Raw genomic sequence first — 16120 nt, 5'->3', positions numbered from 1 at the left:
TGATCTAGTTTAGTTTCTTTGATGCTTTTTGAATTTTATTGAGTGTTGAAGATTCCCATTTACTCTAGATTTGTCCTCTTCTTTAAAACATTTGATAAAAGATATCTGTAGTGAACACTTTGAATTTCATGCATGAAGAACTACTCAGCCTGTTGAGCTTTATGTGTGAAAGTCCATTTGACCTTCAGTACATATTTTAGTTGCTTGTTGTCTACCGAGTCCTTTGATTTAAACATTCAGTGATCAATAAGTATCTCTTTTTCTTGGGAGCACTTCATATTTAACTCAGTCCCTGAGGCAGGTACATAGACCTACGCAGAATACTGTATATATTCTGTATACTCTCTGTCAGTCAGACTGGGTCACAATGAGCCATGGCGTCTAGTTTGGGTTATGTTGTTTAAACAAAGATATAACCAGTTGTCTAGTTAATCATAAAAGTGAAAGTAGGCCCAGTCATTTCAGATATTTTAAAGAATAAGAGTGCATAGCCCAGAATAGATGGTACCTCCCTTTAAGGTATCTGAGATGATAATGCAAGTCTGGGTCTAAAATGGGGTATGTAAGCTCAGAAAGTTCCTGCTGCTACATTTATTAGCATTACCATCTTTCAGAGATCCAGTGGAGGCATTTTTTATGTATTTGATGAAAGATTGGGCAGAATGAACTCTTGTGGATTTGTATGTACGTGTGTGCTTGTGTATTAATTATGCCTGTAAGCCTTGAGGTCAGGAGGCTGCACTGAAACCGCTTCCCTTCTAGGGCTCAGTTTCTGTGTGAGCAGTTCATGTCAGCCCGCCTTTGAGATGTTTTCTATTTTCACTTTTGCTTTTTCTCTTTTGTCTGTGACTCTTCCTGAGAGTTTTCCCCCAGCATTCTTTTCCCTGATCTCTGTCACTCTGCGCTCTTTAGTATCATGTCTTCTCTTCTCACCTTTTGTTTCATTGACTATAAAATAATTTTCTGTTTATTATTTTGCTGTTTTTCATCTTCAGAAGCTAGTGTCTTGGGGTGGTGCACTTCCCTGCACTGGGGTTGCATAATTCTGTTCAAGGTTGGTTTCCTCAGGTGTTGACCAGCACAGTCTGGCTGGAGACCTCTCTTGCCTCTTGGTGGGCTTTATGTGGCTGGTGCTGGGCTTCCATGTACTGCTTCATGGTGTTAGATTCTGCCTAAAGAGGAAGCTGTAGCACATGCCCCATGTGCATATGAAAGCAACTGCTTTTCTACAGACAGAACCATGAGGAAGGAAGGCTCTTTCTCCAGGGTCAGTGAGATGACAGTTGCTGCTAGTCGTTTCTAGGATGCAGTATGTGTAAAGGCCTTGGCTCCATTTATTTTTCTTTTCCCAGCCTCCATAACATCAGCTGAATCACTTCCTATCTGCTGAGAGAAAACCAGTTGCTTGACAGCCTGTGTTCTACATTTAGCAACTAGCATTTACACAATGGCTTTTCACATTTAACAGCACATCCCTTAACCATGGTAATTAAAATCATCTCGAATAGATGTTGTTACACTTAATTACGGATTTTATACTCGAGTTGATGTAAGCTTGTTACACATTTAGAAGACAGTTGTTTATGGCTGAATGTAGATACTTAAAAGTTATCACTTTTCAGCTTCTTGTTTTAAAGGCCTGTCTGTACTATTATGATTCTTTTAGAGGCTGTAACAGCGTTCATTTTACCACTGCCATCAGTCAGTCAGTCAGTCAGTCACAGAAACACTGACTTGTGGGCGCCGCTTAACCGATGTACTGCAGCAGGCAAGAACATGTTGTGAACATATGTAACTTCCAAGGCAGGAAAGGTCTGAGTGTGCCAGGTTGAAGGAAACATTTCCTAGTAAAAGAAGTGGAAAAGTGGACTACTTTGAAGTGAATTTTATTTCACTTCTATTTTTGGAGACACCCTTAGCATAGTAAAGTTGTATACCATGTCCACAGAAATAGGAAACAAAGATGAGCATTCCTTCTCCTCTAAGTTTGATGCAGGACTCTGTCATGAAATGAAGTAGATGCTCATTTGGCAGGTCAGTGTATAGAATGCTCAGCATCTTTAGCTGTTAGGGAAATGCAAATCTCTATACACCTTTCATAACCAAAGTAAATAAAAATGTCAAATAACTTCTTGTCTTAGACATTACTAGTGGGAATGTTAAATGGCAAAAATTCTGGAAAACAGGTTGACAGTGTTCTAAAGCAGTTAAGCATGCAGTTTCCATGCAACTGAATAGTTGCATTCCATTGTACTCCTAGCCATTTGTCCTGGGAATATGAAAATTCATTTTTGCAAAGAGCACTCTGTGTAGATATTTATAATTGTGGTTTTATTTGTAATAGCTAGAAACTGTAGACAGCTTAGCTGTCCCTCAACAAGTAAATGATTTTTTTAAATGGTAAGTCCATGTCATAGAATACTGTGCAGCAATAAAAAGGAACAAGTTGTTGATACACACAGCAACCTAGATGAATTTCCAGAGAAATATGAGGGAAAGAAGGTCATCCCAAAAGACTACATACTTTATGGTGTCATTTATATAGCTCCTTGTCTAAAATGACAAACATTTCAGAAATGGAGATCAGATTAATGGTTGCTAGGGACTAAGGAGGAAGAGAAGGCAAGAAGGAATTGCGGGGCCACAGGAAGGATTGTGGGGCTGCTGACCATGGTCTGAGTCTTCCCTGAGTTGGGGTTGACATCCAGTTGGGATGCTGCAAGGCTCAGCAAGAACACATTAACTCTGACTGTAATCCTTCCTAGAACTCCCTGTGAACCTACAGGGGCCTCAAAGTAGAAATTGTTTGTTTATTTGGAGTTTTTGAGACAAGAACTTCTGTACCCTAGGCAGGCCTTGAACACCTGATCCTCCTGCCTAGAAAAGTTAATTTTTAAAAACAGTGAGAATACAAGGGTTTTCGATGAAACAGTATTTTCTTTACACACATGGAAAAAGTGGTAAGTGGGTATTTTTAAGTTTCATTTATTGATAGTTCATTTGTTTATTCATTCCAGAAATTACTGTCAGATACAGTAGCATGCACCTGCATCCCAGCACTTGAGAGGCTAAAATAGGAGAGTTGCCTTGAGTTCTAGGCCAGCCTGGGCTACACAGTAAGTCCCAGTACAAAGTGAGATCCTGTCTCAAAAGAATAAAAATGAGTATTTGGCGTGTGCTTAATCTGGCCTTGCTATGGAAGCTAAATTAATCATTCTAAAACCCAAATCACCAGCTGGTAATTGTTTCATATTATAAAGGTGCCCCTTCCTAATACAGTAACTAGAACACATGCTTGCTAGTATACCTTGCTCAAAGCTAGCTCTTCTGTGGATGCATTTTGAAGCCTTGGTCACATAATATCCAGTGAAAATGATCAGGGCTATGCTTATGGTATAGACCTGATAAAACCTGGTCACATATTTATTTCTGTAAGAGCAGAAAAGACTATTGAGTGGAATTGGTGCTACGCCAGGCACTGGCCCATCTGTGGAGGGCGGCATGAGCTACGTGCAGGCAGGGGACCTGGCAGGCCCCTTCAGCTTCTTGAGGGATTAGCACTTCTCGAGTTCCACCTTGGATTTAGCTGTCTCTCCAGAACTTTGCAGAGACGAACTTTGAACTTGGATCAACGCCGTAGTTGGGTTAGACCCCCTGTGCTTCTTTCTGTTGCATGCCTGGAGTTGTCGCTCCTGAGGGTCAGTAAACATTGGCTTCTCTAGTCCCTGAGTCCTGGAGGGTGTCATCTTGCTGCACATCAAGAGGAAGGACGTCCTGTGGACCCTGCCCTGACGTAACGTTAGGGTGTCTATGGAGTGAACTGTGGCAGTGTGTTCAGCTGGAATAAGATCTGACAGCCTTAGCACTAAGGCTTTGTTTCTGTGTGGCTTGGGTTTTTCTGTAGAAGGTTGGGAGGGAGAGTCTGGTTTAGCTGTTGCCTGCCTTCTTCCACCTTTTACAGATCGCCGGTGATCCTGATTTGGGTAGTAATTGAGGTTGGGGAACAAGGTTAAAAGTGCTTTCTGTGCTTTGAACTTTGTAGAATGTGGATATGTATCCCACTGAGTTGTGTTGAGGTGTTGAAGGGATTCTCTTGGAAATAATGTTCAAATATGTTAGTCCTATGCCAGCTCACTGTAGGTCCTTGGATACAGCATGTATCTGAATCCTAATATTCTTTAACTTCAATTGCAGACCCCAGGTCTCATCCCTTTCTTCCCTGGGAAGATGGGTCTAGCTTTTCCCAGAGGTGATCCCCCTGGACCTTTTCTGCTTGGCTGCTGTGTAAGAGTGGGTGCAGTAGGTTCTACTTGGCTGGAGTGCAGCCGTGGTGGTCAGAGTTCTTTGCTGACTCTGTGCAGGTCCTGAGCTCCTGGAAGGGGGGGTTGGATGTAGGGACTTCCTAGTGAGCATTAACCCCACCCCTGGTGGCTTGTAAGGAAAGGTAACTTCCACAGCCTCCATCCAGGCTGGGGACAGCCTCTCAGTCTGAGACCAACCGTGCGTAGACATGTAGACATACATGCATAGTGGCAGTGGGAGAGCTGTGCTGTTGTGATGTACCAACAAGCGGTGTGGGTTCAGTCACCACTAGTTTTGTCTTGTCTCGCATTGTCATTGGTTCTTGGTTCAGCGTTAACATCGTATCCTGTGTTTTCTTACAGTCTCAAACCATGAATTATGTGGGCCAGCTGGCTGGGCAGGTGCTCGTTACTGTGAAGGAACTCTATAAGGGCATTAACCAAGCCACCCTGTCTGGGTGCATCGACATTGTTGTTGTGCGGCAGCAGGATGGCACCTACCAGTGCTCCCCTTTTCACGTGCGGTTTGGGAAGCTGGGAGTCCTGAGGTCCAAGGAGAAGGTGGTAAGTGCGGTGTACAGCATGTGCTCAAGGCAGGAACAGCATGGTGATCTTCTGCCTTTTTCCTTCTTATTCTTTGTTTTCATTTGGAGTCTTTTGGGGGATTGAGTGGTTCGAGACAGTGTCTTAACTGTGTAACCCTGGCTGGCCTGAAACTCACCGTGTAGACCAGGCTGGCCCCAAACTCAGATCCTTCTGCCTCTGTCACCACACCCATCTTATTCTTTATGTTTACTGTAGAAGACTGTGATGAGAAATTAGCCTTAGGTATTGCTTTTCAAGTTGCTTCTAAGTTCAAAAGGCCCTTAGTTTGTTTCCTATTGCTGTGGTAAAGCACTGATCAAAACCAACTTGGGAAGGAAAGGGTTTATTTGACTTACAGCTCACAGTCCATCATCAAGGGAACCTGGAGGCAGGAACTAAAGCACAGGCCACAAAGGAACACTGCTTGCTGCCTCTCTCTCTTGACCTATGGTCAGCCTGATCTCTTATACAGCCCAGGACCACCTGCCCCAGGGTGGTGCCACTTACCTTGGACTGGGCCCTCTCATCTCACTCAACAATCAGGAAAATGCCTCACAGACATGGCCACAGGCCAGTTAGAAGAAATTCCCTAGTTGAGGTTCCCTTTTCCCAGATATGTCAAGTTGGCAACTGAAGTTGTCCAGCACAGCCCTATCACAGGGAGTTTCTCCAAAAGAAACAGAAACTGGAAATTATTATACTAATCCTACATATTGATATTCTGAAGAGCAAAGCAGAGAAAATAGTTACAAAGTTAGGCATAAGGGGAAAATTTCTTTCACATAATATAGCACTTTAAAATCATATAGGGTCGGTGAGAGGCTCAGCAGATAAAGGTGCTTGCTGCCAACCCTGCCAACCCGAGTTCAGTCTCCAAGACCCAGATAGTAGAAGGAAAGAAACAAACACATGCAGGTTGTCCTTTGACCTCTGTATGCGTTCTGCCGCCCCCCCCCAATAAAAATAAAATTTTTTTAAAATTTAAAGGCTCTTTAAAGGGAAGTGAAATAAAATAATATAGACTGGAGATATAACTCAGTTAATAGAGTGCTTGTTTAGCATACACAAAGCAGCCCTGGTTCAGTCCCCAGCAGTGCATAAAACCAGGCATGGTGGTACCTGCCTATAATCCAAGCACTCAGGAGGTAGAGGCAGAAAGATCAGAACTTCAGGGTCATGCTTAGCTACATTGTGAGTTTGAAAATAGCCTAGGCTACATGAGAACATGTCTAAATAAATAAGACAATGTCTTTAGACTAATTATGAATGGAATAGGCTGGTGTAATCAGTATAGATTATATTCATTCAAAAGAAATTAATGACACATTATTGTTTGTGTATGTGTTATCTTTTCTTTTTTGCTTTAATTTTGGTTTGGGTTTTTAATATTTTGTCTTAAGTATTGGGTAGTAGGGAAGTTTTCCAAAGCATGCATATATATATATATATATGATAAGTTTAAAAACTAAGTTACTAATGAAGCTTCATAATACATGTAGGAGGTAGCATTCTCCTCTCTGGTTATCTGTCTCAAAAGTGTGATTTATTAAGATTTTGGAACCCTGTGAGAACTCTCCAATTTCTTTTTTTATTATTATTTTTATTTTATGTGTATGAGTGTATTGCCTGCATGTGTGTAAGTGCACCCATGTCATACAGTGTCTGTGGAGGTCAAAAGAAGGCATCAGTTCCCCTGGAACTGGAGTTATGGATAGTTGTTAGCTACCATGTAGGTATTGGGAATTGAACCCGGGTCCTCTGCAAGAACAAACAGTGCTCTTAACCACCGAGCCATCATCTCTCCAGCCTTGAAATCTCCATTTTCTAATATAGATCTAAGTTTGTGCATGAAAGGACCAATCTATGAAGTTAAGAGCATGTTATCAGATTTTTACTATTTTATATAGTTGATACTCTATGATTCTATTCCCTCTGATTAAACTTAGATTGTTTTTGAAAGTGAAAGAAAATGGGTTTCACAAAACTAGACATTTTTGGTGCTAGAAAAAGTTCTCTTTTCTGAGTGTTACAAAATTGGTTTCCACTGGAGAACTACACTTCAGAGTGGCGGGGTTAGTGTGGCTGGCCTTGCTGTATCGCCTTTTAGAAACCAAAAGCACTTTGTTTCTCTCAGGGACTTGGAAGCTTTCCAATCCACAGTGGGGTTGTCTAGCCACAGTTTTGCCTGCTCAGGTGTGCCTGCCCACCCACCTGCAGTAACACTATTAGTGCTTTGAGGTTTGATCTGTTTGGGGAGAATCAGACTCTTTATGCCCTGAAGTTCCTGTTAATTTCCCAGTGATCTGTTACAAAATTGCTTTGGAGGTCTTTTCCCCTGAACCAGGTTTTTGATCCATAGACTAACTCGAATGGAACTGCTAGAAGGTGTATGTAAGCACTTGCCATCTCTTAAGTGATGATGAACAAATAAGGTGCCTTTGTCTGCATGCTTTATACCTCTGATTGAGGGATTCGCTTTCTGTACCAGGCTACACGATTAATTCCATTGTGTTAAATACCTTGTCTAAATCCTAGTACTTTTACTAGCATAATACACAAGAAAATTTCTTCTTTTCTGCTCTCTCCCTTGAGATCACAGAATCCAGAGGGGGTATTTGGGCAGAAATGTCACCATTTTATTTACCAAAACACAGCTTTCTTAAGAACTAAAACCACACCATGTCTGCCTTAAGATGATTTGCCTTGGCCTCTTGTCTTACCCTCTGAGTCTTACCCTGTCCTCTTGGTTTCCTCCACTCTGTGGCAGTTCCACATGCTTTGTAACTTTTTACCTGACTGGTTGGTTTGTGGTATGGTCTCACTATATAGCCCAGGTTGGCCCAGGATACTTACTGTGCAGAGCCCAGACTGGCTCCAAATTCACCATCCTCCTTCCTCAGCCTCCCAAGTGCCAGGATTGTGGAGTTGGGCCATGACACATGACTTTGACTTATTTTTTAACTTCTTTTTTTGAGTTGATTTTTGACTTCTAGACAAGTCACAAATGCAGTTGAGAAAAACTTCTTTTGGGTGGGTGAGAAGGCTCAGCAAGTAAAAATGCTTATTACCAAGCAAGCTTGACAACCTGAGTTAAATCCCTGGGACCACTGTAGAAGGAGAGAACCAACTCCTGGAAGTTGTCCTCTGACCTTCATGTATGTGCCATGGCCTGTGCACACCCGCCCCCATGATCATAAATTTTTAAAAAGTAAAAATAAAATTTGTATTACCTCATTTCCTTCCCTTAATGTGAGCATTTTATATGACCATTGTACATTACTGAACCCAGAAATTAATACTGGGATAATACTACCGACTAAAGATCTTACTCAGATTTCACCCATTTTTCTGGGACTACCTGCTTTCAGTTCCAGGATCCTATATTCATGTTGACTTTGTCCTACCTGTCCTCAGTCCTTCTCTGTGACTATTGTGTAGACTCTCCCTCAGTTGGAGTTTGTCATTTGGTCCTTTGGGGTAAGAACACAGTGCTGCTGTCCCTTGCCTAGGGCAACACATCAGGCAGTGGTCATCTGTACTACTGTCTCATTGCTGTTGATAATCACTTTTTGAGCTTTGTTTCATGGTGTCTGCTGGGTTTTCTCTGCTTTGAATCTACTCGTAGGAGGAAGTTGGATTTACTCTTTTAAGTGTGCTATGCAAATATCCTGTTTCCCATATTGTTTCTCATACATTTTAACATGAATTGGTAATTTTGTTTACAAAGTAACAGTTTTGTAAGCATAGTGTTTGTAAACATAATAGTGTTTGCCGGCTTTTTGTTTTCATCCTTCTTATTCCAGTTCATTGAAGTTCTCTTTTGAAGAATTACCCTTGCTTTCATATCTGCTTCATTCAGGTACTGTTTCTTTCTTTTTTATTTATTTATTATTTATTTTATGTGTATGAGTGTTTTACAAGTATGTAAGTGCACCTGTGTCATGTGAAGACTAGAAAAGGTTGTCAGATTCCCTGGAACTGGAGTCACAGGTGGTTGTTAGCAGCCATGTGTGTGCTGGGAACCAAACCCAGGTCCTCTGCAAGAGCAGCCCGTGCTCTTAACCACTGAGTCACCTCTCCAGCCCCTCAGTTACTCAATTCTATCCATATGAACTCATTAGTTTTATATTGTAGGTCTTCCCTTACATAGTATTACTGTTTTAGTTGCTCAAGCTTCATCTGGTAATCCAGGAAAAATGTCTATCCCTTCTTCCACCTTAGAATTACTTTTTTATGTCTCCATGGAGGTCTGCACTTGTTGCTATCACTACTACAGGGGTGTTGCTTCTAGGATTGATCAACTGGCAGACCAAGAAACAGGTCTAGATTTATAACTCAATATAGATAAAACTTGTCTCTAGACATTTTTAGTGAATCTGAAGGCCTCTTTCTATATGTAGTTCTGGCTGCACATCTATGTCTGTCCAAGGACTCCAAGCTTGTGGTTTCCATAGTGAGCTGTTTCTTCTGTAACTCTCTCAAGTTTGATTTGAATTTTTCTTCCAGCATTCAGTTCTTTGTTTCTTTGCTGTACTTTCATATTTTGGCCAATAATTTCCTCTTTTAGTTGTTCATTATTATAAAATGCTCCTTGGGACTGATGAGAAGGTTCAGCTGGTCAAGTGAGCTATACAAGCATGAGGACCCAAGTTCAAGCCCCGGAACCCATGTAAAAGTGCAGGCATGTCATAACCAGTACTGGGGGAGCAAGGAGACAGGCCCACCTGGCCTAATCAGGTGAGCCCCAGCCCCAGGTCCTAGTGAGAGAGCCCTTCTCAAAAACAAGGTGAACAGTATCTGTGGAATGACACCTGAGGTTGACCTCTGGCCTTCACATACACATATACAAGCATACACCACACATACATAGACATTTACATATACATATATGCACATAAAATAAGTTATGTGTGTTTGTGGCTGGGAGGTAGGTGAGCACATAACTACCAGGCTTTGCTTTGTGCCTGAGCTGAATAGCAGACCATAGTGGCCAGTAACTGGTCCTGACGGCATCTGTTATTACACAGTGACCTAGATAAAAGAGCTGGCAGGAGATTTGATCACAACTCACACATTAGGATTACTAAGACATGTGAGTGTCTGAATTCTGCAGATGAGACTTACTTATACTGTAACTTAGAAAGTGTAGCTGGGCATGGTGGCACAAACCTGTAATCCTAGCTCTTGGGAAGCTGAGGTAGGATTTCTATGAGTTTGAGGCCAGGCTAGGCTACACAGCAGGACCCTGCCCCCTGCAAAGAGAAATTAGACAATAAAATTTTAAAATGCTATGAAAATAAATGGCAAACACTTTCATTGAATCCCTGGCTACCTGTCTCTCTTTTTGCCCACATTGGTTTCTTGTAGGAGTGGGCCATGGAGACTGGTGGTAGTGTTTCTCTGGGGCTGTAGCTCTAGAAACCCAATAACAAATTTGTCTTGAGAACCCAGAATATATGTTCAGGGTTAGCCTCAGTGACTCTTTGAATGCTGAATCACACTTGGTTTCTGCCCTTAGATTGATATAGAAATCAATGGCAATGCAGTGGATCTTCACATGAAATTGGGTGACAATGGAGAAGCTTTCTTTGTGGAGGAGACTGAAGAAGAATATGTAAGTTCCCAATGGTTACAGCCACTTTGCACATTGTGTTTAGCTTCTAGAACATGTCCCAAAACAAATGGTTAGCAGTTTCCCTGGTTGTATATGATTGTTGGCTTTGGCAAGCTTTAGTTACATGTTAAACTAAACTGCCAAAAGGGAGCTGAGGGGTTGAGAAAATCCTCCACACCCGCTTTCAGGGTGGAGAGAACACACAGAAAACCTCTTTTCTCATACCCAAGGGCCTTCCTACTCTCCATCTGCGGCTGTGAGAAGCCACATGACAACAATACCTGAACAAAGACATCCTGACCAGCACCCATTTCAATCAAGAGTGTGGCCCAGACTGTTCTGAGAACCTGTTCCTTCTATTTCTCCCAGAACTGTGCTCTTGAACAAAGGCTTTGCTCTCTCTTTATTGAAACTGTATATCCAGAATTTGTCTTATCAGGGAATTTGTTCTTTCTGACCATTGCTGGCCTAGAATAGTATACACACCCACAAACAGATGTTATCAGTCTAATACCACCTGTTATTTGCAACATAAGCTGCAGGGCTCGATATTTACAACATATACACATACATTATCCTGGGTCAAAGACAAGGAAGGGTCATGAGGGATTAAAGCTATGTTTGGTTACGAGAGGACTTGGGTTCCTAATGTAACCTTTACATTATAAACAATGTGAGGGGTGTTAAATGATCTCAAAACATAAAATTAATTTGGTTATAAGATTAGGTAAATTATTCCTGCAGTTCCCCCTTGTTTGTTTTATAAAAGAAGAATGTCCCTATTAGTAACAGAAGGCATTCCCACAAATCCTTTGCAGTTTATAACTTGATTTGAATTTATTTGGTTCTGCCTCAAGGCGTATCTCAGGCTATGTGTGAGGGTATGACCTTTAAACTCAGAAGATACGATTACTTGGAACAGAGAGATGACTCAGTGGGTAAAGATAACAGACTGAGTTTGATCCCCAGAGCCACATAAAGATGGAAGGAGAAAACTACTCCACAAAGTTGTCCTCTGACTGCTCTACAGGTGCCATAGTACACTGTTTGGTTACGAGAGGACTTGGGTTCCTAATGTAACCTTTACATTATAAACAATGTGAGGGGTGTTAAATGATCTCAAAACATAAAATTAATTTGGTTATAAGATTAGGTAAATTATTCCTGCAGTTCCCCCTTGTTTGTTTTATAAAAGAAGAATGTCCCTATTAGTAACAGAAGGCATTCCCACAAATCCTTTGCAGTTTATAACTTGATTTGAATTTATTTGGTTCTGCCTCAAGGCGTATCTCAGGCTATGTGTGAGGGTATGACCTTTAAACTCAGAAGATACGATTACTTGGAACAGAGAGATGACTCAGTGGGTAAAGATAACAGACTGAGTTTGATCCCCAGAGCCACATAAAGATGGAAGGAGAAAACTACTCCACAAAGTTGTCCTCTGACTGCTCTACAGGTGCCATAGTACACCCCCCCCATATAAATAAATATTCTAAAAAACTATTACTGTTTTTTTAGGAATATTATATACTTAATAGCCACTGAATTATGATCTCAAGAGATTTAAATTAATTGGCCTATTTGCTTTTATAAATGAGTGTGTATTTGGCCTCGTCTACAGGAAGCACAATTCATACCAGCCCCCTTGCTCTTGCCCATCCAAGGCATGCATACACCAGTTGAATGAACTGTCCTTGATGTAGTTACTGTAGCTCTTCCTAAAAGACCTGAAGAGCCTTTTTAAGAAATGAAATTTCATAGCAAAAACAATAAGCTTCAAATTATTAGGACACAGGACTTTTTATCAAACTACTACTACTAGTTTGATATTAAGAATTCACAAAGAAAAAACATAACACCAAAACTAAGCAATAAGAAAATGAGATTATTTTAGTCTTTTTTTTTTAAAAAAAAAAAAACCTTAGAGCATCTGTGTAGTTGGTGTGAAAAGCAGCACTGAAGTGTACAGCTTATGGGGGCCTCATCAAACTTTTTTTGTTTTTTTGAGACAGGGTCTCCCTATATCCCCACCTGGCCAGAAACTTGCTATATAGACCAGGCTGGCCTTGATCTCGCAGAGATCTGCCTGCCTCTGCTCTTGAGTGCTGGGATTAAAGCCATGTGCTACCACAAATGACTCCTATTCTTCCTTGCATTTTGTTGGGTTTTGGTTTTTTTTTTAATGCATATGAATATATTGCCTGCATGTATGTAAGTGCACCCATGTCATGCACTGCCCACAGAGGACAGAAGAGAATATTGAACTTCCCTGGAACCTAGAGCTAAGGACAGTTGTTAGCCTCCATATGGGTGCTGGGAACTGAACCCAGATCCCCTGCAAGAGCAAGCAAGTGCTCTTAACTGCTGAGCTCTCTCTACAGCCCCACTTCTTGTTTTTTTTTTTTATTACCTTTTCTGCATTTTCTTAACCCAAACAAAATTTCACCTTATCAGAAACAAGGCAGAGAACAGAATAAAGCATAATAAACATCCACTGTCAAAAGAATTAAGTATTTTTGATGTTTCTGAAAATCAAGTATCATCCTTATCATTGATTGTCATTACATAAACAGTAGGTCTGGGTTCTTGATAATCCATTGCCTGGCTACACTGCTGCTCACAGTGCTATTTAAAACCTGCTTTAGTGAGGTCAATTTGGAGAATGTCAACTTTGCAGCATTTTTCCTCTTCCTTATGTGACTTAATCAAAGATTTTCTGTACCATAGTGTATTTCTCTTCAAAACAAAAGTCTTAATTCACCCAACAAACATTAGAATTACTACTTTTATATTATGACTAAAACATAGGCCCTGCTTTAAAGAGGGATTCCAAGTTAACAAAAACCATTTGTTTAGTTTTTCTCTCACTTTTCTCACATAACAGTGTATCATCAACATTCCTTTCAAGTCAGCAATTTTCAATCTACCCATCTTTTTTAATAGCTGCACAAGTTTCCATGGTGTGGATATACCACGGTTATCTAAATATTATCTTACTGGTAGACATTCAGGTTAATTTCCACCTCTAACCCCCCCCCGAAATATTACTGTAATAAAACCAGGAAACACTACCAAAAAATAAAACAGGTTTGAAGAAATACACAGAAACTTGATGTGTAACAAAATGCATTTAAGACCCATTGAACCAGGGCCCACAGCCTCCCACGTGGGTGCTGTGGGGGCATTCAGACTATCGACCACAGTTGTGTATTGGTGGTGAACACAATGTTTGCTGGGTAAACCAGACTTCAGCTTCAGGATGAGTTTACCAGAGCAAGTTTATAATTTTACTGGGTAACAGTTATCTGACTACCCACACATTTTCTGACCTACTGTGTGAACTTGAGGGCTCTGAATTGTGAGGTTCATTTGTGCCTCTCTTCCCTATCTCCTGTTTCTCCTGAATGTACAAAAGGAAAGGAAACAAATAGCCAACCAGTTGATTCAATGAACACTAGACTTGATTTATTCAGCACTAAATTGAGAGCTTAATTTCTTCCAAATTAAAGGCCTCCTTTCTTCTTTTGAATTCATGAAAAGATATTTTTAATGCTTTATGCTACAATATCCACTAATTTCATTCATTTCATAGGGCATTGCTTCTGTTCTAACCACTTCCCTCCATCCTCAGGTTAGTTTGCCATGAGCTCTCAAAATCTGCCTTGGTCCTGGTTTTGCTAACCTGCCCTGCTGTCCTTTGTCAGATGTGTGTCCTTGATCTCTGCTTGTGCTTTATCTTGTGCTTACTATTCTTTGTAAGTTCTTAATGGAATCCTGTGTAATACCTCATCAGAACACTGCTGCCACTTTGAATATCTCTTAGCAGAGAATTTAACTGACTCTACTTTAATCATAGCTCTTGTATGTTCCGGGCTGAGTTGGCAAGAGTGGTTCCTGCAGGTGTATTGAAGTTAACATGTACTGAAATGAGCTGGCACTTGAGTCTAGCAGGTATGATCAGCTGTCCAGTTTGTCATTGATAACTTTCCTTCTCATCTTTAAGGAAAAGCTTCCTGCTTATCTTGCCACCTCACCAATTCCTACTGAAGACCAGTTTTTTAAAGATACTGACACACCTTTGGCGAAATCAGCTGGATGTGAAAGGCCATCTCAGAGTTCAGACATCACACATATATTGGAAACGGAGACAGCTTTCACTCCAAGTTCTGTGAAAAAGAAAAAGCGAAGGAGAAAGAAGTGCAAACAGGATGGTAAGAAGGAAGAGCAGACTGCCTCTCCTGCTGCAGAAGATGCATGTGATGTGGGTGTGAGTTCTGATGACGAGAAGGGAGCCCAGGCAGCAAGGTAGGGGTCTCAGTCTGACCTTTCATGTCTTCTGCTGCTTGGTCTGAGAACTGTTAAGAAAACTGAAAGCAATTCCTTTAAAAGTTTTATCTATAGTAAAATGTGTAGGTGGAGAAGAAATACATGAATTTTTTAAATTTGCGGTACTTGAATGTGGAAATTTTATTTGCTCCTGTCTGTGCCTTATTCCTGAAAATATCTTTGCCAACTTAAATTCTTTGAAGAGCCACTAAAAATAACACTGAAGTGTAATACTTTTGCTCAAAGTCAGTCTTGTTGATTTTTATCCCTTGTTCACATAATAGAACAAAGTTTAGAATCCCTGAGCGATATGCAGCTTTAACTTAGGAAATTAAAACATTTCTAAGACATACAAAAAGCTCCCTACTAAAACCACAAGAGTTGCAATTCTAAAGGAATTTTGTAGATGGACAGGGTAAGTCATTATATTGCAGAAATGCTACCACATGCCCTACATTTCCAGGTCACAGGAAAGGCTGCATCAGCCAAATGTATTAGAGTGTCGGTCTGGGTGTCAGTTCCCAGTGGTTGCCAGCTTCTCGCTCTGTAAGCCAGCATTGGCTTACTTGATAATCAGGGATCTCCTAGAACTTGTGAACTAGGACCTCTAAGACTATTCAGGAGCTTAGTCATTTGCTCTTCCTTTTAGTTACTAGTAAATTGTGGGTTCTAGCTCTTGGAGGACTTTTTTCCTGCAGTTTCCTTAAAGCAAAATTTGTTTAATTATGCAGCCAATAGAAATTAGTACTTACAAACAAAAACAGGAGAATGTAAACAGTTGTCAGAGTTCAAGCATTCTGAGCTAAGCAGCCTAAGCTTGTTAGAGTTCTTCTTAACCTTCCAAATTAAGTGAGTGAAAAGATACTAATTTGTATTTAGTATACTATTAGAACATTGAATGTTCTATAAGAAGCTCTTAGACTGGTATAATATGGTGCTTTATGCTTTTTAAAGGTTTTCTGTGTAACTCTGTTTTCAGAGATTTCAAAATGCTGCATCATGTAAATCTCATACCACCTAAGAAGTAGACAGAACAAGTGATAAAATTTCCAGCAGAAGATAAAAGATAAACTGGGGCCATAGCTTTTTAACTTTGGACAAATTATACTAAACTTCTTTGGATCTTTAATTACCTAGTATCTAAAACGGGGTGTCACTACCTCACATTTTGAAAAACTGAATATTCTCTCTCTCTCTCTCTCTCTCTCTCTCTCTCTCTCTCTCTCTCTCTCACACACACACACACACACACACACACACACACACACACACACACACACACACACACAACCAC

At 40.7% G+C, this 16120-nt stretch overlaps 1 protein-coding gene across 3 annotated transcripts in view; it reads left to right on the top strand.

Annotated features, from left to right (window-relative positions):
• Lpin2 (lipin 2) overlaps positions 1-16120 on the top strand; it is a 54203-nt gene that overhangs the window by 14716 nt on the left and 23367 nt on the right. For all 3 annotated transcript variants that reach the window (XM_029564279.1, XM_029564277.1, XM_029564278.1), the window contains exons 2-4: positions 4665-4865; positions 10405-10500; positions 14504-14805. In XM_029564279.1, the coding sequence (XP_029420139.1) occupies positions 4665-4865; positions 10405-10500; positions 14504-14805 (599 nt within the window). The remainder of the gene's footprint in view (positions 1-4664; positions 4866-10404; positions 10501-14503; positions 14806-16120) is intronic.

Source organism: Nannospalax galili, unplaced genomic scaffold (genome assembly GCF_000622305.1).
Source record: "Nannospalax galili isolate Female #2095 unplaced genomic scaffold, S.galili_v1.0 scaffold155, whole genome shotgun sequence".
Classification (NCBI taxonomy): Eukaryota; Metazoa; Chordata; class Mammalia; order Rodentia; family Spalacidae; genus Nannospalax; species Nannospalax galili.
The sequence above is the reverse complement of the archived record's forward strand: the minus strand, read 5'-3'. Positions and strand labels throughout refer to the sequence as shown.